We start from the raw sequence: 24,007 nt of genomic DNA, 5'->3' as shown, positions 1-24,007 counted from the left end.
GAGCTCATGGACAAAAATTCCTAGGGCACTTTTGCTTGATCGGATCCGAGTTTTGAAAGGACGTCTACTGCTGTGTTGGCGACGCAAGCTGGAGTGGTGCCAAACAGCCGAGTAATCGGAGTGGACGCCGGAGTGTCAGGTCCCATCAAGGTAGACGTGGCTGCCATTGGCGAGCTGGAGTCATGATTCTGCTCGTTTGTGCAGAGAGCAGCCTCTAAGCGGTCCATTGAATCTGCATGCTTTATGTGCACTTGTTTGCACGCTTGCCCTCTTGACGTGAAAGATCTTCTTGGAAGCTTTCTCCGTGTGCACATGGCAATCTGTGGTGCGATCTGCTCCGTCTGACATGTGTGTCGTAGTGGCTTGCGTGGCCTTGTATGCACTTGCATTAATTGCATTTGCATGAATGCAGGTAGTTGTTGCAGGCTTATGCCGTCTTGTTTGCTCGTCGTTGGAGATGACCCGGGAGCAAATGTCGATGGTGTGAAGCTCGTCCTTGACTAGTTTTCTAGTCGAGGCGAGTACGTGTCGGCAATGCGACACGTGGTTGAAGTAATCACCGGCGGATCGCTGAAGGTCTTCATGAAGTCGACGAAGCCGGATGTTAGAGAAAGTAGCCGGCATGGCTGAGTAGTCATGGCCAACTGATCGGGTGGCCGAGGAGGTAGCCAGTGCAGCCAAGGCGCGTCGCCGTGGCCGTGCAGGCTGACGGGTAAGTCGGCGCGGCCGGGTGTTGTGGCCGTGCGGGGCACGGGGTTGCCGAGGTCGTCGGGGACATGGGCCGTACTCGTGCCAGGCGCCGGGCCGCCGAGGTCGTCGGAGACGCGAGCCATAGTCGTGCCGGGCGCCGGGCCGCCGAGGTCGTGGGAGACGCGAGCCGTAGTCGTGCCGGGCGCCGGGCCGCCGAGGTCGTCGGAGACGCGAGCCGTAGTCGTGCCGGGCGCCGGGCCGCCGAGGTCGTCGGAGACGCGAGCCGTAGTCGTGCCGGGCGCCGGGCCGCCGAGGTCGTCGGAGACGCGTGCCATAGTCGTGCCGGGCACCAGGCTGCCGAGGTCGTCGGGGACGCGAGCTGTAGTCGTGCCGAGCGCCGGGCTGCCGGGGTCGTTGATGGCGCAAGGTACAGCCATGCTGGCCGGGCTGTTGAGTTCATTGGCGACACGAGCCATAGCCGGGTTGAGTGCCGAGCTGTTGAGGTTGTTGGTGATGGTGAGCACAAACTGAAGTCGAGCCGAGTAGCCGAAGTAGTTGTTTCTTGTCGCCGGGGTCTTGGCGCAGTCGAAATAATCGCCAGCGGGTGGCCGAGCGTCCTTGTGAGAGCGTAATAATTGCCGGCAGATCGGCAAGCATCATCGTAAAGTCGGAGTAGTTGCCGATGGATCACCGGGCGGCGAGCTGTTGAGACTGTCTGCGTTGTTCGTGGCCGAGCGGTTGTTCGTTGATGAAGCCAAGATCCCGCCACACGTGCATGCATTGACTTGTATGCCTTTATACATGATATAGGCTCCCTCGCGTGTGCGTGTAGTGATTCAAGATCAAATTTTGAGAGGCGCATGCATGGCAGCAGCTCCGTGCACTCTTTTTCCATCTTGGCATGCGTGTGGTTTTGAGATTGCAACTTTTGTGGATGAGGAAGGCGTGCTTCATCTTGACTCCTACTTGGATAACTTGCATGTTGATTAGCTGATTCATTCAGAATTCCAGATGTGATTGCCTCAGCTTCGACCGAAGGTACATATGAGAGCATATCAAACCACAGATGCTCTCCTCCACCGTGAGCAGAACCTCTTTTTGATTTATGAGCTGGATAGCTTCCGACAACTTGCAGGGAACAGCTTTGTGCATGCGACTTGTCTTTGGAATCTGACTCGGATGCAGGTCCACTATTTTGGAAATTGATCCTCGGTGGGGGCGTAGATGATCCGATCTGAACTCCCGTTGATGATGGAAACATGACCCGGGCACGGATTGGTCTTGATGGCGTTTGGCAGTGGTGCTGTAATATGATCGCCAGGTACCCCTTCAGTAATCTCCAAGTTGGACGAGAACACGTTCTCGTGGTTTCCAATTTAGATCGAAAATTTGGATTTCGTCGAGACGTTGATTTGGCGATGAAAACTTGATGCGAGAGTCCTCGGTTTTTGTGGTGCTGACAAGGTGCCGGTGGAAATTAATTGCGCCATCGGCGATGCACACCCATGAGCTGAAGACGGAGGTCGCGCCTTGTTGAGATACCACGGCGAAGTTGAAAAGATGCCATCGTGTTCTTCTGTTGATAGTTGGCAAGTAGCCTCACGGTGGGCGCTAGCTGTCGGTGTTTTACCGTCGGGTTCTCCGAGGGGTATCCCGAGGAGAGTGGTTATGAGTAGGGACTCGCCGAGATCAGAATGCGATAGTGCAAGGAACACAAGGATTTAGACAAGTTCGGGCCGCCGGAGCGTAATACCCCTACGTCCTGTGTGGTGGTTTTTATTTCCTCTGGTATTGTTCGATGTTTTGGAGGGGTCCCTGTCCGCCCTTATATAGTCTGGGGGGACATAGTTACATGGAAAGTCCTAGCCAAATACGTTTAGAGTCCTACTCTGAGTGGGTCGGGTAGTTTCCTTATACTTAGGCTAATTCTACTGCTGTACGAGTAGTTATAGTAGAGGTAAGATGTACCCATGAAGTACTCCCTACTCTAGAATATTCCACGCCCGTGAGCAGTCCTGCACTCCCTACTCTAGAATATTCCACGCCCGTGAGCAGTCCTGCTGCTCCAGGTCTGACAGTGGTCGAGTCCGTAGGTTCCGCCGATGAGTCTGATGGCAGTTTGGCTGATCGGCTGCAGAGGGTTCCACAGAAGTTTACCGAGTACTTGGCTGAAGCTTCTAGGAATTGTGTAGCGCAGGCTCTTGGTCTTGTCAAATCCTACTGGCCTCGGGTCAAGATAGGTGTCCTTGGTGATGGCATGTGTTCGACTTGTGACCACGACCGATTTGTCAAATTTGTAGAGGAGGTGGAACCTGTGGCCGACCAAATTGTAAAGTTGATAGACCAGTAGGATGTATTGTATCTTCTTTTTGCCATGTAAATATGTCTTTTTTGGTCAATGAATTAGTAAGTTCTTTTTGTAAGGACTTTTCTTGGTTGACCGTCTCATGAGGATGTAGAGATCGTGTCTCTTCCTTAACTTCCATCTTGTCGATGAGTAGCTCTTCTTGAGATGTTGTCTCTTTTCAGATCGAGTACCAAAGTAGTCGATTAGTTAACGTCTTCATGGACAAGTAGACCTTGTAGATGGGGGTTTATCCTCCGGAGGTCGAGTACCGTAGTAGTCGACGAGATGTTGTATCGTGGACGAGAATTTCTTTTTGAGATATAGGGAGCTTGTCCCATCCAAATGTCGAGTACCAGAGTAGTTGACCCGTTGTCGTCTCATGGACGATGTGACCCTCTTGGGAGATGGGGAACTTGTCCCGTCCAAAAGTCGAGTTCAGGAGTAATCGATCAATTGTCATCTGATGGAGGATCCGATCCTCTTGGGAGATGGGGAACTTGTCCCGTCCAAAGGTCGAGTACCAGAGTAGTCGACAGGTTGATGGAGATGCGATCTCTTGAAGAGGGTAGAGAACTTGTCTCTAAGGCTGCAAAGCTCATGGCCCTTAGCCCCGACTACTCGATTCGCCATGCCTTTGACTTTGAGAAAACAAAGAAAGGTTGGCATTCGAGGTAGCCGATGGAGTTTCGACTCCCGAAGAGGGTAGAGAGCTTGTCTCTAGGGCCACAAGGCTCATGGCCCTTAGCCCCGACTACTCGATTCGCCATGCCTTTGACTTTGAGTGAACAAAGAAAGGTTGGTATTTGAGGTAGCCGATGGAGTTACGATTCCTGAAGCTGTCTTGGGTGCTTAAATTGAACTCCGAAAGACCATGTTTCTTTATTGTAATTTGAAATCCGGGAGGTGGCCGCTTGACAGCTTATGGGTAGAACTTTCGAAGATGCTCGATGTTCCAAGAGTTGGGTACTTCCAGTCCGTCCGCGTAGATCAGTCGATGGGATCCTGGTCCTGTGACTTTGATGAAGATGAAAGGTCCTTCCCATCTTGAGTTGAGTTTGTGGAGGCCTGTCTCATCTTGGATTCTGCGGAGGATCATGTCTTTAACATTGAAAGATCTAGTCTGGATGTTGCGATCGTGATATCATCACATGTTTTGGAGATATCGAGTTAATCGTAACTCCATTGGCTAGGTTGGGTGCGTAGCCCCCAGATTACCATTGGTAGTTCTGCTAGCCATTTACCTCCCTTCTTGCTTGTAGAATCAAAGATTCTTTTCTTTAAGCCATCAATTATCAGTCCGTTGATGCATTCCACTTGGTCGTTGGCTGTTGGGTGTGCAACAGATACGTACTTGATCTCAATGCTGGAGTTCTCGCAGTAATCCCAGAATTCTTGTGAGGTAAAGTTTAATCCAAGATCGGTTATGATTGTATTGGGGAAACCAAATCTATGGAGTATTTCACTGCTGAATTCGACTGCACGATCTGATGAGATCTTCTTGATTGGCTTGACTTCAATCCATTTGGCAAACTTGTTGACTGCCACTAGAACGTGTGTGAAGCCTCCTGGTGCTGTTGGGCGTGGTCCTATCATGTCAAGGCTCCAGCAAGCGAACGGCCACGATGGATGTATGGTTATCAAGTTGTGAGTACGCAAGTGACTCTGTTTGGCGAAGTACTGGCATCCTGGGCATCGCTTGACGAGTAGTTCAGCATCTGATAATGCTGTGGGCCAGTAGAATCCTGATCTGAAGACTTTGCCGACCAGCGTGCGTGAAGCCGCGTGGTTTCCACATGTGACTTCGTGAGCTTCTTGTAGGATTCCTTTTCCTCCTTCTGCTGATCCTCATTTCATGAGGATTCCAGATCCTGCGCCTCGCTTGTAGAGTTTGTTGTCAATAAGGACGTAATTCTTGCTGTGACATATGGTGCGTACTGCTTCTGCGTCATCCTTTTTTATTCCCGGTGGGAGTACTTTGTCCTTGATGTCGTCGATAAACGCAGTGCGCCAATCGATTTTAATCATCATTACCTCTCGACTGGTTTCTTGAGGAACTGAGTCGACTTCCATTGGGGTGGAGATATTGATTGAGGGGTGATGAAGCTCATGGACGAAAATTCCTGGAGGAACTTCTGCTCAGTCGGAGCCGAGTTTTGAAAGGATATCTGCCGCCACATTGTTGTCGCGGACAATGTGGTGGATTTCCTGTCCTGAAAACTTGTTTTCAAGTTTCCTGATTTCTGCAACATAAGCGTCCATGGTTTCTTTGTTGATGTCCCATTCCTTGTTTACTTGTTGGACGGTAGGAGGGAGTCTCCGTAGACGAGTAGCCGCTTGATGCCAAGTGAGATGGCCAGTCGGAGGCCGTGCAGGGGGCTTCGTATTCTGCTTCGTTGTTGGATACTTCGAAGAGAATTTGGAAAACATATTTGAGTTGCTCGCCTTTTGGAGAGATAAAAAGTACGCCTGCACCTCCACCCAATTTCACTGAGCCGTCGAAGTACATGGTCCAATGATTTGATATGGATGGTGGGGTAGGTACTTGGTTTTCTCTCCATTCAGCCAGGAAGTCGACTAGAGCCTGGGACTTGATTGCTGTTCTTGGCATGAATTTCAGCTCGAGTGCCCCTAGTTCGACTGCCCACTTTGAGATTCGACCAGTTGCGTCTCGGTTGTGTAAGATATCTCCCAGTGAGAAATCCGTGACAATTGATATCTTGTACTCGTCGAAGTAATGTCGCAGCTTCCTTGACATGATCAGTATTGCGTAGAGTAGTTTTTGAATCAGTGGGTATCTCACTTTTGATTCAGAAAGTACTTCACTTATGAAGTAAACTAGTCTTTGGATGCCGTAGGCGTGGCCTTCTTTTCGTTCCACTACAATTGTTGTACTGACAACGTGTGTGGTAGATGCGATGTAAAGGAGCATCTCTTCTCCCGGCATTGGAGCCGTTAGGATAGGAGGTGACTGGAGGTGCTCTTTCAGGTCTTCGAGAGCATCGGCTGTTTCTTGGGACCATTTGAATTTGTCTTGTTTCTTCAGCAGTTTGAAGAAAAGGAGTCCTCTTTCGCCGAGTCTCGATAGAAATCTGTTCAGGGTAGCCATGCATCCTGTGAGCTTCTGAATGTCTTTGACAGAGGTTGGAGCTTCCATGTTTATGATGGCGTTGATCTTTTCTGGATTTGCTTCAATTCCTCTGTGGCTGACAATGAAGCCGAGTAGTTTTTCGGACGGTACGCCGAAAACACATTTGGTTGGGTTCAAATTCCACCTGAAGCTTCGCAAACTGTTGAAGGTTTCTTCTAGGTCGGCGATAAAGGAGTCAGATTCCTTTGTTTTTACGACCACGTGGTCGACGTAGGCTTCCACGTTGCGATGGAGCTGGTTGGTGAAGCATAACTGTATGGCACGCTGATAAGTCGCTCCAGCGTTCTTCAGTCCAAAGGACATGGTCTTGTAAGCATATGCACCAAATGGAGTGATGAACACCATTTTGATCTGGTCCTCTTCCTTGAGGTCTATTTGATGATAGCCTGAGTAGCAGTCCAGGAAGGATAGTAATACGCATCCGGCCGTCGAGTCGATGACTTGGTCAATGCGAGGGAGTCCGAAGGGGTCATTTGGGCAGTGCTTGTTGAGGTCTGTGTATTCTACGCACATCCTCCACTCGTTGTTGTTCTTTTTGAGAATGAGTACTGGATTTGCTAGCCACTCAGGGTGGTAAACTTCTTTGATGAATCCAGCTGCGAGTAGCTTGGCTCGTTCTTTCTTGATGGCCTCTCTTTTCTCTACCGAGAATCTTTGTAACCTCTGCTTTTTTGGAGTGGCAGTAGGGCTGACATTCAGAGAGTGCTCGATCAACTCCTTTGGGACACTGGGCATATCAGCTGATTTCCATGCAAATACTTCACGGTTGGCTCTAAGGAAGTTGACGAGCGCGCTTTCCTATTTGTCAATAAGCCCTGTTCTGATCAAGGATGTCTTTGACGGGTCGTCTTCTTGTAGCTAAATTGCCTTGACTCCAATGTTGTAGGGTGGCTTTGGAGCAGAGCAGTTTATCTTCTTTATAGGGATCTCTTATCCCGATGCCGAGTACTGCTGGGCTTTTGCTAGGACTTCTCCTGTGGTATCTGGGAGTCGATTGGTAGAAGCATAGGTTATGGCTTCCTTTTCTCATTCAAAGGACCTCTGAAGATCTCCACGGAAGGTGAGGACTCCTGTTTTTTCTGGCATCTTCAGCAGAAGGTAGACGTAGTGGGGAACTGCCATGAATTTGGCCAAGGCTGGCCGTCCGAGTATGGCATGATATGAAGACTCAAAGTCTGCTACTTCGAACTTGATGAGTTACGTTCGGTAGTTATCAGGTGTGCCGAAGGTGACCGGGAGCACCATGGTTTCAACTGAAAAAGAAGCGTTCCCTGGGACGATGCCGTAGAAGGGTGCTTTGCTTGGTTTCAATTTGTCGGATATATCGAGTCCCATCTTGATGATTGTGCTCATGAAGATGAGGTTTAGGCCACTGCCTCCGTCGATTAGTACCCGAGTGAGAATGGAGCCGGCTACCACTAGGTCCAGGATGAGTGGCAATTTTCTAGGTTCTGAAAAGCTGGTCCATTGATCTTCCCTTGAGAAGGTTATGGGTGTTTCACTGTGCCTTAGTGGTTTTTGGACGGCTGGTTCCATCTTCCATATTTCACGCCAGACCAGTTTCTAGTTTCTCTTGTTGAAAGAAGAATCTCCTCCATATATCATGTTGACCCTGTTGGCAGGTTGCTGGAATCCCATGGTTCCGTCTTTGTCGCCATCTTTGTCGTCTTGTTTATCTTTCTTCTTTTTGTCTTCTTCCAATTGACGTTGTTGGAGAGACTTGCGAAGGTTAATGCACTCGAGGATCGTGTAATTTCCTTTAGGATGTAGGGGGCAAGGTCTTTCGAGTAGCTTTTGGAAATCGTCTTGCATGTTTTCCTTCTTGCCTTTTTGTCCCCGTTCCATTGTAGCCACTATATCCTCAGGCTTTCGTTTCTTGTCAAAGTTGCGTTGGCCTTTATCTGGTCGCGAGTCCCCATTGCATTTCTGGTTGTTATCCTCGTGGCGGCAGAAGCGGTCGTGTTCTTATTCTTCTTGGTCGGCCCATGCGAGCATCATGTCCCGTAGTGCTACGACCGAGCGGGGTCTGTTTCTCCCGAAGTCTCGGTATAGTTGTTGCACAGCGAGGCCTTTGTGGAAGCAGTCGATCACATCGTCGTCTTCTATGTTGGAGATGGTGGCTCGGGTATCGAAAAATCTCTTTATGTATGATCTGAGGGCTTCACCTCGCTCCTGTTTGCACAGTCGTAGGTCATGGCGAGTGGCTGGGCGATGAATTGAGCCTTAAAGTTGTCGATGAAGATCTTTTTCAAATCCTCCCACGAGTGGATCGAGTCGTGTCTTAAGCTCTCGAGCCATGTCAGGGGGCAGATTCCAGAGCCATAGGGAAATATATGACTTTAGTAGAGTTTGTGCCTCCTGCTAATTCCCAGCCTAGCCATTGTCTGGGATCCTGTTTGCCATCGTACTTCTTCAGATTTTGCATGTTTACTGGGTTGAAACCAGTCGAGCATTCGGCATAATTTATGTTCTGGCTGAAGGCTGGGAATCGATCAGTTTCATCCGCAGGTCATCCATAACGTCTGGCATTGATGATGTCCCGTGCGTCATTAGGATATTTGTCATGGCTTCTCGAAGGGCCAGCATGACAGCTCTCATCCTGGTACCTAGGCCGGGACTGGCCACGCGGGTGGTTGCCTTGGTTTGCTTCCTGATGGCCCTTCTGTTTAGCAGGGGTCCGGCTGTTGTGGGAAACAGATGGAGCCGGGTTCTGTCTCCCAATCTGACGCAAAGCATCTTTGGTCAAGTGCTGAATTTCACGAATTTGAGGAGTGTCTGGCAAGGCTTGCATCAATGTAGCTATTTCAGCCAGATTGATCAGGGGACTGTCGAAATCATTGTCGGCTGCTTCATCTAGGTTTTGTTGCAGATTTCGCGGTCCATGTGGAGCTGGAGCGCCCTGAGCTCGAGTAGTCGCGTTTTTTCTACGAGTAGCGCAGCGGCGGTTGCATTGTCGCCGGCTTTCTCTATCTTGCTAGCGGCGGTTGCGTTGCGTTGACTGATAGCTCATCATCTGATATTTGGTCCAGGTTTTCGTTGGCATACTGGTTAGCCCGAGAACCAAGTGCACTCCCTTCTCCATGAAGCGAGACGTAGATCTGTCCATCTGGGGTCGAATGAGTTGTGCTCTAATCGACCAAAGCAGTATCGCCAACTTCTTCTCCTCTGACTGGAGAAATAGGTTTACCAGACTGGAAGGGTAAATCCTGTAGGCAGGCTACAATCCGTGTGTTATTAGGCGTGCTGGTAAGTTCTGAATTCTTCCAGAAAACAACCCGGCTTTGCGGTGTGGCCAGTATGGTCAAGTTCCGGCAGCCGAGTAAATCCGAGTCAATGTTGAAATCGTCGTCTGAGTCCGGGTAGGAGTCGAATAGGGGAGAAGTCCGAGTCCTAGTCTGGTCCCTTTGGTGAAGGAGTGCGGAGTACGACGTGGCTGAATTCTTTAGTCCAAAGGGAAAGCGAGTTGGTGTTGGGTCCGATAAGGACAAGTTCTCGATTTCCTTAGCGATTCCGGGGAGAATGATTTCGGCGGAAGTGATTTCACCGAGTTGTTCTCGCCGGGGTGTCTCCGTGCTCGCGGGGTTGATCAGATGCCTCGAAAAACCTCCTGATCCATTGGCGATGCAGACCCACGAGCCGAACACGAAGGTGGTTCCGGCGTCGATCGCTGGGAAGCTGAATTCAAAGGATGCCATCGAATTCTTCTGTTAATCTTTGGCGAGAAGCCCCACGGTGGGCGCCAGCTATCGGTGTTTTACCGTCGGGTTCTCTGAGGGGTATCTCGAGGAGAGTGGTTATGAGTAGGAACTCGCCGAGATCAGAACGCGATGGTGCAAGGAACACAAGGATTTAGACAGGTTCAGGCCGCCGGAGCGTAATACCCTACGTCCTGTATGGTGGTTTGTATTCCCTCAGATCTTGTTCGATCTTTTGGAGGGGTCCCTGTTCGCCCTTATATAGGCTGGGGGAACAGAGTTACATGGAAAGTCCTAGCCGAGTACGTTTAGAGTCCTACTCCGAGTGGATCGGGTAGTTTTCTTGAACTTAGGCTAGTTCTATTGCTGTACAAGTAGTTACAATACAGGTAGGGCGTACCCATGCAGTACTCCCTACTCTAGAATATTCCACGCCCGTGAGCAGTCCCGTGGCCCCGGGTCTGACAACATCTTGTCAGGATTGATAGAGTTGGACGAAGATCAAACATTCATCGAGTACCTTGATGAACTTGGCGGTCCAATCACCGAAGATGAGCTCGCCGAGTGGTCAGACGACATAGACCTCTTCATGAATGTATTGTCAAATCCTGACAAACTCAAAGAACTATGGGGACATTCAAAAGCTAAGCAGCTTTGGGACAAGTCTCAATCCAGATCGCCGAGTCGACTTGATAGATATCTGGTGAGCACACATCTGCCAGACGATTCTGTTCCAATTAAAGACTACATGGGATAGTGGTGCATTGTGATTCATCAACCCTCGCCCAACGACCAGCTTCCACCATCACCAACACCCATGTCAGATGAACGCATGCCTCCATTGTTCTCTCCAAAAGAACTCAAAAATTTGAAAAAGTACAATGATTTTATGGATAACATATCCATTCGAGCGGAAGAAGGATGACCTCTCCCAGATACCCTTCTACATGATGAAGACCATCTTTGCCACATTCTCGGATTATCTCCCCGTGCGGCTCCTAACCGCACAGGTTCAAACACCGATTCCTACCCCGATTCGGAGTGGAGTCAGGGAGTTCAAACCTCGAGGAAAGAAGCCCTTAAAAGGAATCGGATTACCAAGGAAACCGCATCCAGATCAAGGAAGAAGACAGACTTCGATCAGATATCCACCACCCGCGGTCCTCTAAAAGGATCCCTCCGCAATTCAAAAAGAAAGAACAAGCTACAAGATCGCCAACTCTCAGAAGACGCGGAACTACCATTCCAATGGGGTGTACCGCTGCATGAAGAAGACAACATACAAAAGACCCACTTCTCAGATTGTGAGATTTTCATGGCGATAATCTCTGGAATCCAGGAACACAACGACGATCCCATGGAACGAGTCGATCTTGTCGACTACAACTCCAGCGACTACGACTAATTCCTCTCTGATGCAGAGGCCAACGAGACACCTGCAGTCAACTATGAGATCCCTCCACCGCCTCTAGGTATCACAGTCACCGTGCACCTGGAGAATTAGCAGAATGAATTGAAGTATTTATCAATTCTACTGATTCTAGCTGTATTTCCCTATAGTATTTGCTGACTAGTAAGTGAGATATGGCTTAGCTTAGTATTTGGTTCAGTTGCATTCTTCTTTGCTTTGGTTTGGTTTGCTTTGCTTTTCAAGAATGAACTCCTTGGTCCGTTGAGATCATTCTGCTACGTACTAACTTGTAGTGGAATAGAAGATAGCGACTATTCAGATCCGCAATCAAAAGCGCTGCATGAGGCGCCGTCTTGCAATGGAGCGTCGCCAACAGCTCGACGACTCTTTCGACTACTCCAACAGTGATCTCCGCAATGTCATCAACATCGGGCGTGACGCCCGTACAATTATCATCAACAGAAGGAAGGAACGAGAAGAAGCAGAAGCATACAGTCCAACCTCCAATTATCAACTACCTAGCAACCGCGAGTGCAACTCGCACAAACGCCGTCACATCAGTCCCACACTCCCTCCAACGTCAAAGCAACTGAAGCATGATGCCATACACCGCAGACTCGATGCACAATGCTTTTTACATCCCAAGGCGAAGCACTCGAGTTTTCAGTGCATCAATCTGCGCAAAGCCCTAGGAGCACCTCCGCATCAATCTGTGAAGATGGAATCTATATTCCAAAGCTATCTTAAGTTTTATCGATGACTAGTAGTTTTTTTTTACCATATACAAGGGCTGATTTTTCACTACCCCAAATGTTTGGTTGGGTTATGAAAACACCTGTATCAAGTAAAGTACAACCTAGTTATCAAATACGATGAACGTATTTGACTACCCCAAAATGTTTGGTTGGGTTATGAAACGCATGTATCGAATCTACTTCATATGAGATCAAGTACTTTATTCAAGTCTTTAAGCAGTAGTCAGTTGGGTCAAACCAACTCAGGGTCAACCCCCGGTCTCTCCAAAGGAAAGACTAGGATGGGTTAACCCGAGTTAGGTTCAACCCCCGAACTATTGTCAGAATTATGAGAAATTATTCCAATGATTTATGCTCAAAATAGTGGAGGTAGCAAGAAAGAGGACCGTCTTCGCGATACTCAATTGCACTACAGGAGCACTAAACCCTTAGGGGTTTAGTAAAATCAAGTAGGCAATCTCATCTACTCGATTGCACTACAGGAGTGCTAAATCCTTAGGGGTTTAGTGAAATCAAGTGGACAATCTCATCTACTCGATTGCACTATAGGAGCGCTAAACCCTAAGGGGTTTAGTGAAATCAAGTAGGCAATCTCATCTACTCGATTTCACTATAGGAGCACTAAACCCTTAGGGGTTTAGTGAAATCAAGTAGGCAATCTTATGCTACTCGATTGGACTACAGGAGCACTAAAACCCTTAGGGGTTTAGTGAAATCAAGTAGGCAATCTTATGCTACTCGATTGTACTAAAGAAGCGCTAAACCCTTAGGGGTTTAGTGAAATCAAGTAGGCAATCTTATGCTACTCGATTGTACTACAGGAGCGCTAAACCCTTAGGGGTTTAGTGAAATCAAGTAGGCAATCTTATGCTACTCGATTGTACAACGGGAGCGCTAAACCCTTAAGGGTTTAGTGAAATCAAGTAGGAATCCTTTACTACTCGATTGCAATGACAGAGCGCTAAGACCTTTGGAGGTTTAGTGAAATCGGGTCAGGCAATCCTAACTTTACATGTTTTCGACTACTTCGGTACTCGACATCAGCCAAGAAGGGCATGAGTCAGCATACAATGGTATCAACTCAAGCCAGATGACCTACTCGATTACTCACAATTTCTCTTCACAAGAGTACACATTGCACAGATAAGTCGAGAAAATATTTACATTATACATAACATGTTTCTTCCCAAATCTTCCAGATTTCATGCAGGACAAACATGTTCACCAAAACAAAAGAATATTACAAGTCAATGTTCATGCCTCTCCAACTGAAGGCTACTCTAAACCACCGATAATATTATCAGTGATGGGTTTTACTTCCTTGACATATTCAGTGAATTTCTCATCTGAACATCCCTCAGCTAACCCATCACCAATAAGTGCCAGGTTTGCCGTAGGCCAGAACGATTTAACGAAACGTAAGGCATGAGCCAAGTACTGCCATGAGGTATAAGATAGGAAGCTGATAATCTTCTTGGGAGCTTCACGAAGACGTGCCACCAGAATCTTGTCGCCTGCTTCACTTTCTTCAACCATCTCGACAACTGCCTGAGCTACTGCCTTCAAGTCGACTAGTTCTTGAGCCTTCGAGTCCCGACCAGCCGCAAAATCCTTGATTTGTTGCATACTCTCGACAAGTTGCTTGTCTGAGTCAACTTGGATCTTGGCCAGCTTCTCCACGGCATCTGTGTGACGGTACATAATATTCGTCAAATCAGTCACTAGTTCCTCTTTTGTTACTAACAATTTTTTGAGTTCTTTGTGAATATGAGACAAATATAAGTACGAGCATGACAAACGAAAGGAGAAGATTGATTTGCTCATTGCCAAGAGAAAAAGGAGAATGCAAGGGAGTTACCTCTCCTTTCTTTCATTAAATTCATGTTCTTCTCCTGCAATTTTGAACTCCCCTCCTCGAGGACACTCTTATCCTTCCCCAGAGCATCCACTCTAGCCTGTAGAGGATCGACTTGTTTTTTGTGCTCGGCCTTCAGCTTCTCAAAAGCTTCTCGAAGATCTGCGACCTCTTGGATCTGACGTTCCTGATCCACAGAAAGCCGCAGACCCTATTCAACTTGTTGAAGTTTTTGAGCTTGAGCTGCAGCTTGTTTGGCCAGTTCCTGCAACAGAAAGCACAAGTTATGGTACTAGTCGCCTGACAAAAGCTAAGTATTCGAATATCTAGTACTTACAATCAATTCAAAAAGAAATCTACCCTTTCTGTCGACTCCTTTGTTTCTTTTTGCAGCTTCTCCTGCATAGTCTGGTCGGGTGGTTTTCTGCAGATCCACCGACTGCACATCTACAAGCAGACAGGATTTCAAAGATGCTGATTCAATTCAAGTTCAATCCAAGATCATGGTGACATGCTCTTACCATCAGTAGCAAATGAAGTCTGCTCCTTTGTGTTCCTTCTGCACCCCCGAAGGCGCACCTTCCGGCTTGTCCGGAGCTGCATCCTCGACTGCTGGATTCGGTTGGTTCTCAGTAGTCTGAGGATCGGGCAGCACAATTGAAGAATTGTCAACTTGTTTGAAGATTGGATCATGATCCATATCTCCAACCCCGAAGTCCAACGGTTTACTGTCCAAAGAAGATACTCAAGAATTACAACAATTCCAAGATAGAAAGTGCAAGTCAAGACATACTTACTGGCTAGACCTCTTGATTGATAACTTCTTCTGCTTCACAAGTTTTGAGACCACGATAGATCATAATGAGCCTGGCCCCTTGGAGGTCTGCCCAGAACTTGCCAAGGCACTATTATCAGGCCCTGACTGGGTAGACATGGATGGACTTGCAGCCGAGCTATGTGTCCGCTTTTCCGACGGAGAGCGGGGCCTAACAAGCACAATTGATCAGATATCAAAGCATGCTCTCTAATACTTGAAGTCGGAATAGATACTTACTTGTCATCTCCATCGCCACCAGTTGTCGGAGCTTTCCACTTTTGCGTGACTGGCGACTCAACCTGAGGCTCATCGCCTGCCCCGTCATGGTGGACGGACACTGTACGGCTTCCATCATTACCACAACAACCAGGAGGACATGTAAATGCATCAACAAGACATCGAACAGATCCAGACCCAGGAGTTGGACTTGAAAAGACAAAGTAATCAGATGCACACTTGAGTCATATTGTGTGCCAGGCACAACTTCTGGAAGCGGAGGCCTACTTTGATATTTTTCGGGATCAATCTGCATGAAAAGTTCCAGATCAACACGGATACCATGCATTTAAGTACTTGATATTTACTACATGTCAACTACTCGAAAAGTACCTCTCGAGGATGCCTGTCAGCCTTGAACGTTCCTTTCATCCTAGTTTCTCCGGTAACACCCTTTAGCAGTCTATCCACTTGACACTTCAGATCAGCATGGGAAATCTTGAATCTAGTATAGCGAGTGGGATCCTTTTCACCAGTGAACTGAAGTGGATGAATCCTTCGAAGTGACCAATCCGCCACCACCGAAGCTCCGCTAATCCTATTTTCCCTCTTCAATAGACCTATCTCTCCAAGGAGAAAGTTAACCTGATCTAGATTCCCTCCCCTAGAATTCCAAGTAGCCCTTTTTACGAGAGGACCACTGGATCTAGGCAACAAGGAAGGCACCAGGTTCTCAACATAAAACCAAAGGTCCTTCCAATCAATAACCTTATCAGTCATCTTGTAAGGAATATACTTCGGGCCTACACCCTGACGCAATTGTAAACCCGCACCCTCAACTACATCTATTTCAGATTCGCTGAGTTGAGGCTTCAAGTGAAAGTGATATTGGAAAAGATCAAAATGGGGTTCGATCCTAGGAAAGCTTCACAGAGATGGACAAAGATAGAAATGTGAAGGATGGAATTAGGGGTCAAGTGATGCGCTTGAATGCCCCAATGGTGCAAAAGACCTCGAAAGAATTGGAGGTGGGGATTCCGAGGCCGTGCAGAACATGATAATGGAAGATAACAGTTTCATTCAGTCCCTCACGGGGAACTGATTCTCCTAAAGATTTCCGCCAGTTAACTACTTCTCGCGGCTGGAGAAGATCCTCCTCTACAAGACCCAAGAGATGGAAGTCAGAGCACTCACTCGTTCTCCACCCTTGGGTCTCCACTTGGTCAGCAGCGCCGCCCCCTTTTCCCTTCCCCTGGACCCTCTTGGGAGCCATCTAGACGAGGAAAGCAAATCCTCTCGCTTCATGCTCGGGGGCTAGCGGTGGCTAGTTTCTCGTGGAAAATGGAAGCAAGCGCGAGAGGAAAAGGCGGCGGCGGAATGGACTAGCAGAGCTCGGGAGCATGCTTAACCAAGGTTTAACTGAGCGGTTAAATAACCTAGACAAGGGCAATTTCGTGAATACCTGGAAACCAAAGAACCGCGCACCAGTTAAAGAGTTATTTCAGAAGATAAACTCCGGGATTCCATAAACAAAAACAATCATCCCGAATAATCAGGTTTCTCTTTGGCATTTACACTCTTTCTGGGATTACATTCTAGAAATAGTGAAATACACAGATCTACAGTACTAAAAACTACTCGATCCTTCTCGAGTTAGACTACAAGGGATACATCAGCCATGGGTTGTTACAAAGTTTCAAATCTTGTTATTCCCAAGAGGGAATAAACTTAAACCGAACAGGAAGAAGTGATTTTTCAAGCAAGAAGGACATACTCTTCTAGTATCAGATTCTAAGCAAGAACTACTTCTATCAGGAGGTCGAGAGCTTTCCAGAGAGGAACTCCAACTAAGAGCCATGGTCGCTACGGTAGATTGACTCTGGAAGCAGCCTCACCCGTTCATTTATAAAGAAAGCAGTGCAATTGAAGTTCAACCCGTGACACTATAGGACAAGAGGTTCACGGGTGGAATAGATTAGATTCCACCTACAGTACGCGCCATGTGACCCTTCAGACCCTGACTCACTTTATCCGAAAAGCGACTTTATTCGAAAGATCACCTCTGGTATTTATGGTGAAAGGATTAAAAAGGTATGCCATGACTTTTAGATCCTTAATTCCAAATCACGGGATTTAGATTCAAGGCTCGGGGGCTACCAGATACGTATCATAAATGGCATATTTTTAAAGGTAGTTTGAATTTCAAATGAAGATTTGGAAGATTTTTTTGACCCTCAGCCTGATTCTGCGATTCAACCTAAGGCTCGGGGGCTACTCCATATGGAGCGCGAGTACATCGCGCACCATATATGAAAGAAGATTCGGGGCTTGAGCACCTCATAGCGTCGATACAGCCAAAGAAGTACTTAAAACTTGGAAGAGTACTTGAAGAACTTGAGGATCTCTAGAAGCAGTCGAAGCGCTCGAAGACGCCTTCAGAAGTACTCGACTCCTGCAAGACTCGACTACAAAGAGCTCGGGGGCTTGTCAGACCGGGGCAGCAGGACTACTCACAAGCGTGGAATATTCTAGAGTAAGGGATAGCACATAGATGTACCTTACCTCTAATGTAACTAATCATACAACAGTAGGACTAGTTGATGTACAAGGAAACTACCTGACCTCGTTGGAGTAGGACTCTAGTAGTACTCGGCTAGGACTTTTCATGTAACCATGTCCCCCCGGACTATATAAAGGCGGGCAGGGACCCCTCCAAAAAGAGAAACAACACCTAAGGCAATACAAACAACCACACAGAACGTAAGGTATTACGCTCTGGCGGTCTGAACCTGTCTAAATCTTTGTGTTCGTTGCACCATTGCTTTCTGATCTTAGTGAGTCCCTGCCTACAATCAATCTCCTTGGAGTATACCTTGAAGAGCTTGGTAGTTAAACACCGACAACTACATGGGTGACTTCATTCCCCATGCGTGTGTATTTGGTCTTTCTTGCAAGGTTAACAAACTCGATTTGAATTGTCCGCTTCTCACGGTCATTGAGACTGCTTAACCCTTTTACCACATAGAGTAACAAGAGGAACCATGATGATGATGAATATGGATGAATGATTAATTGTTTCCACCATGATTGGTTGGAGATAGGTGCTCATGTAGAATGGTTAATTAAACTAAAATACTGAAAGCTAAAATCTAAAATTAAAGACCTACTCTTTATTGCTTTTGGCAAAACAAATCCCTCAAGCCAAAAAGCCTTGTATGTCTAGATAAGTGGGCTAAGTATAGTCATAGTCGGGTAAGTCTTGCAGAGTATTATTATACTCAGCCTTGCTTGTGGCTCTATTTTCAGGTTAGTCTTTTAATTTGAAGACATGATTGTTGGTCAGACTTGGCCTTGTGCTCTGCCTCCGAGTTGGTCCGTGAAATGGGATACGTCCCAGGACAACAAAGACTCTGCCAAGTGATTTCATGTATAGGCTTCATCGTGACATCCATATGTCGTTAGCTATTGTGTTTTATTTCTGCTGCAATAAAAATTTTTGATGAACTTCCTTCGTGTTGAACTTCAAAAGTACTGTTTCGAATTGGTTTGTAATAAAGTTATGTTGAACTATGTAATTTAATAAATGACGAAATGTTGTACTCTCTTGACTCACTTTCATGTGAACTGTATGTAAGTTTTGGGTTCGATCGAAGCTCGGATGGTTTCATCGGGATCTTATCCGACCGGACTATCATATTACTCCGTTTGAAGTGCGAGGCAGACCCGATTGTCTTTGTGGCATTGGTCGTCGCACTTGACCCGAATTAATTTAGACGGTTCTGCAACAAAAAAGATCATTGAACTTTTTTTTGTGAGGAAAAGGGTCATTGAACCTTTTTTTTTTTAGGAAAAGGATCATCGAACCTAAAGCTCACAGGATATAATTGTTGTAACGGGATCCCCCAACAAATTGTAACCGCTGCGACATACCAACAATGAATTTCATTTTATGTCAAATTATGCTCCCTAACAAAACAAAGCCGCTTTTGTCCAAAAATCATATAATGGCGACTAATTACTTCTGTCCTACCGATGATCAACACATTCTATTTCTATGTAGAACTATACTCATCAATCCTACAATAACCCCCTATGAGCAAGCAAAGTAGCATACCAGTTAATTTGCTGAAACCCTGTGGTGAAAAAGAAACATAACATGGTTTGATCAGATCCAAACCAAAAGCATCATAGGTCAGACTCAAATTCTAATTCAGAGTGAATGGGAACATATTTTCTTTATCATCAATCACTGCCTATTATTACGTTGAAACCAGGTTGAGAAGAAAAATCAGAAAAACCAAAGTACATATCAAATAAAAAGTAATCATGAGTAATTATCGTTGTTGCTTTGCATTCTTAAAGAAAAAAAAAAGCAATCTAGCATTAGCTCAGGTACAAATTACCATGTAGAATATGGAACGAAATAGGGAAATCATAGAGAGATATGTAAATAGAACTTGAGCTGCACGGTGGTGCAAGCAATTTCTTACCTCACATCTGCTTTAGTGCCGTTTTCCCCTTGTACTTAGTTTCGTTTCGAGGTTACCATTGCATTTAAGTATTTCATGACGTTTTGAAACAAAACATTCTTAGTGCAGTTTTATTCGGTTTTCCAACGTTGCGAATGAAAAGAAATGCCCTGCGTAGAGTTTCACTCGGATTCCAACGCATAGGAGACGGTGAGCACGGATTTCAAGTAGATAAAACTTATCTTCTCTCCACTACTACAAAAATTATTTTTAGGAGTAGGTAAAAACGCATTTTTAGGAGCGGGTAGCGCACCCGTTGCCAGTTCTCGCAGCTAACAATGCTCTTATTTTTTCAGAGGCGGGTAACGTAACCGCCCCTGAAAACCCATTTCCAGGGGTGGGTGAGGGGCGGACCACCCCTCACCCGCCCCTGGAAATGCGGACGAGGGGGCCGGGGTGACCCGCTCTTGGAAATGGGTTCCCGCCCGTCAAAAAATTCACCAATTCGAATTTGAAAGTTTTGATTATGTTTTCCGCTTTTTTGTGATTTGCATTTCTACCAATTTTAATCTATCAATCTAGTTCGTGATCGAATATGTTTAGTAACTAAAAATACTTATGCAAATTATATGGAAATCAACCACCATTAGAGTACATCCTTAAAGTGCACATTGAATACATTTTTCCCCTATTCCTCCTTAGGAATGCTACTAGAGGCGGCACGGTGCCGTGTTGATTGTGCCACTCACGAAGTCCAATGTATTTATTTTCTGTTGCTAAATCTTTTGCTTCATGAAAAAAATTGCCCCTCACATTGACCACTTCATGCAAAATTAAACGGCACAAATCATCGAGTACATCTAGAAGTTGTTCTCATGGAGCCGGCCACCGTGTTTCTCCGGGTGAATCTACCGTTATTGAATCCATGGTAAAATTAATTAATCAAGTGCTAGTTGTTGACACCAGAATTTGGTAATTCTATTGTCAATAGATTATATTGGACACGAGCACTTTTTATTGGGCAAGGCAGATATCGGAGAAAGCTAGCTACGTATTGTCCATGCATGAAGGAAAGACAAATTCATTAAGTCCTGGCTGCTTACGTGGTGAGAGTGCAAGATGAGGTCATGCTTACGTACATGACTCCAGACGCGTTCTTCAGGCCTGTGTACACGGGGATATTGGTTGGCTTTGATGCACATGATTATTTGGGCCGTCGTCGATTGGAAAAGGAAGATATTTGCATGTCAGGAGACGGTACAGCCCCGGATGAGCAAGAAAAGGAGGCGTGATGGAGTTGGGACTAACGATGGATCTACGTGTGGCCAAGCTAATTAGGGATTAGAATATATTGTTAGATCTGTACCTGGACTCTCCGTCCGCCGCCAGAGACCGTGGTATGCCCATGTATAAATACTGGGTGCACGACAGATTGTAAACCTATCACACGATCAAACAAACATCTTTACTTTCTCAAGTACCTTTACCTTTCTGCTCTAGAAATAGGAGTAATGTAGATTTCGATGAGTTCTTCAGCAAGCTGGGCTGCATCGCCTCGATCTCCAGTTCGCCGCAGTCTTCGTCTACCTGGAGTTCTAGGCTTTAACCACCGGGCGCATCGCTGTGGTTTCGTCTAGATTCGCCTACAAGTTATCGGGTATCCCATATCTCAACTTTCGGGCGCATCGCTGTCGTTGAATCTGATTCTTATCCACCAGTTATCGAGTACCTTGGATCTTAGGCCAACGGCACATTCGCTTCTGTCTGGATCTACGGTATTCACCAGTTATCGATTTTGCCCTATCTTGCGAGCATTATCTCTTGCTAGATGTGGTAGAATCACATTTATCTTGCCTTGATTAAGTTTGCATCGGCTAATATTTCTGTAATCCATAGTCTTGCTATCATCTGCCTTGATTAGCTTTTATCTTATTGAAAATACATGATAGATTAATTAATGGCCTGTTGCATCTTATTCATGGTTATCTGTCATGTGCCATTGGGATCAAGTTTTACTGTGGATAAATCTATTGTCTGGCGGAGTCTAGATTAACCTCTCGCTAATAGTATTTCTAGATTGTAACTTTCAGGCGCATCGCTGTCGTTTCATCTAGAAATACTAGTGGTAACGTTAGTTGAAGCTTCATTGGCTTATGGTTTTATTCATAGTGTATCAAGAGGTTAACGGCGCCCTGTTTCCTATCGGCTTTCTAGCTGATAGCTTTAGAGCTATACTGTTATCGCTGCTGGTACCAAAATCAAATCGGCCTGATAGGCCGATCCCCTTTGACCTTGTCAGTTGAATGGTCAAACTGACACGCTTGGTCTCCTTTCTAAAACTTGGCGAACGGTGCCTTCAGATTTCAGTGCATTGATTTTTTGCGTCAACACTAGTTATAGTAAAAAAAATAATGTACACATGCATCTTTCCCAAATAAAGAGTAGAGCCTTTCATGTCCGGCATCAGTAGTATATCTTCCTTGCATCCTTAGATGCTCACACATGCAATACCCGCAGTACACGCAACTCGCGGGTTGCTTGTGGCACGGGAACCTTGTGTGTATAGTCATTTTTTCTGGTTTGTCAGCGGGATGTGCTGGTCCTTTATGAGCGTAGAAATGGTAAGCCCTATTTGAAAATGAAAGAAATGAAAAATTAATTTATATATGTATAATTCTGTAGAGAAATAAGCATGATGTGCATAGGAAAGATAAGAAATTCACTCACACTTGTAGAATTTCTATGAATTCTTGGTATCTCTGGGTCCACCAATCCAAGGATCCAATATGAGGAATCTTCCAAGTTTTGGCTGTAGATGGAAAGCAACCCAGTGATTTATGCAAAAAAAATATTCTGTACGATTTGTAGGCATGGATCGGAGCAATGGTTTATTATATCAACTGGTTGATATTAGACTTACTGGATGTGGTATAATGCAAATATGACATCCATGTCTTCTCATCGTGTCATCATATGCGATGTGTAGGCCGTAACCCTCTTCAAAGGCTCTTGGTGAAATTTATGTCGTTACTTTTGTTTGTCCTTCTTTGTTGCAAATGCTTTAAGTAGTCATCGTCGTCCTTCATCCATTTTGGCCTGACGTGTCTGGCCTCGCAAATCTCTACGGGGTCTAAGGATGGATTCGGATCGGATACGGATGAAATCGGATCCGGATGTCACCTTTTACCATATTTTAATTCGGATACGAATACGAATGCGAATCTCATCGGATACGAATACAAAACGGATAGTTCGAATCCGGATACGAATCCGGATACCTTCTCGATTTGAAACATAGAGCTATCATGAGTATCAGTTTATTTTGTCAACAATTTTATAGTAGATCAAAATCATTATACAAGTAGGGAGTAAAGGATTAGGAGATAGCTAATAAAAAAAGAATATAATTATCTATGCATAGCTTTTATATTAATTATATAATACTAATTATAAATGTAAAATAAATAAATATTTAAATACTTAATAATTAAGATATATAAAAAAGATTTTATCATTAAATAAATAATTAATTTGACTCGTATTATATAATTTTAATCATGAAATAAATATATTAAATAGTTAAAGTTAATTTTTATATCATTACTAATTTTAATAAATATATTATTAGTTATCTAGCTTTCTAAATAATTTAAATAGTGTACATCATTAAGTAATTGGTATAAAGATAAGTTTAAGATTGTCTCACTAGTCACTTTTTCTTTGCGGATACGGACGGATACGGATGTGATCGGATATTCTTCGAATACGAATATGGAATCGGATAGAGAAAAGTTCTTAAAATCGAATTCGGATGCATCCATATGACATCCATATTAAATTCGAATACGGATACGGATATCCATATTTACGTTTTAAGCGGATACGAATACGGATAATTCGGATGTTCAGACATCCGGATCCATCCTTAACGGGGTCAAGGTACCGAACCTTTTTATTTAAAATAATTGCATCCGTTGTTTGGATCTTGTATTATATAATGTATAACAATTAAATATTTACGCATATACGGTAGGCCGTAATATAAATCAAATTACTATTGATGAGGCACTTACATGCACCAGAGTTGAACCATTTCAATACCAAGTTCTTGGAGGTGGAACATGTGTTGGATGTCTTCAAAATCGAACGTGATATCAAAGATTTGTTGCCCCTTAAGTCCGAATCCATCCGGATGGTGCAGAGCATATATAGTTTTGAGCCCAAGTATACACGCCCTCTTGTACCAATTATGGAACCTCCGCATAAAACTAGGACAATCCCTTAGTGCCCAGTCTAGTAGCAAGTATTTTCCGTACTGAAAATTTAAAGGAGCATAATCTAAATCCGGAAGGTCATCAACCTCAGTATCCTTTTTGTGCTCCATGTCAGTGTGGGGTGTACAAAAGCCCGACCGTCTGCAGGCATTAGAATCTTCTGGCTTATCCTTTGACTTAGCCTTCTTAGCCTTTTCATCAGACTTCTTATTTGCAGCATGCCATCTATTCATAATTTTTGACCCTTGTCATTTTAGTAAGACCGCAACACTCGAGGCAATAGTAATCGAGCCGGTGGAGGAGCCAGTGCTGATAGTGGGGCCTGTGGGG

General features: G+C 45.5%; 1 protein-coding gene across 1 annotated transcript; it reads right to left on the bottom strand.

The window, feature by feature from the left end:
* Positions 1 to 500: 500 nt before the first annotated feature.
* On the bottom strand, positions 501 to 1,166 carry LOC120713327 (tetra-peptide repeat homeobox protein 1-like). Its single transcript, XM_039999310.1, has one exon. It carries the CDS (start codon positions 1,164 to 1,166, stop codon positions 501 to 503), a length of 666 nt encoding a protein of 221 aa, XP_039855244.1.
* Between the last annotated feature and the right edge of the window lie 22,841 nt (positions 1,167 to 24,007).

Source organism: Panicum virgatum, chromosome 6K, assembly GCF_016808335.1.
Source record: "Panicum virgatum strain AP13 chromosome 6K, P.virgatum_v5, whole genome shotgun sequence".
Lineage (NCBI taxonomy): Eukaryota > Viridiplantae > Streptophyta > Magnoliopsida > Poales > Poaceae > Panicum > Panicum virgatum.
The sequence above is the reverse complement of the archived record's forward strand: the minus strand, read 5'-3'. Positions and strand labels throughout refer to the sequence as shown.

Excerpts from the sequence above, each read along its gene's own strand:
- LOC120713327 (XM_039999310.1), bottom strand. The coding sequence starts at position 1,166 with ATGGCTCGTGTCGCCAATGAACTCAACAGCCCGGCCAGCATGGCTGTA.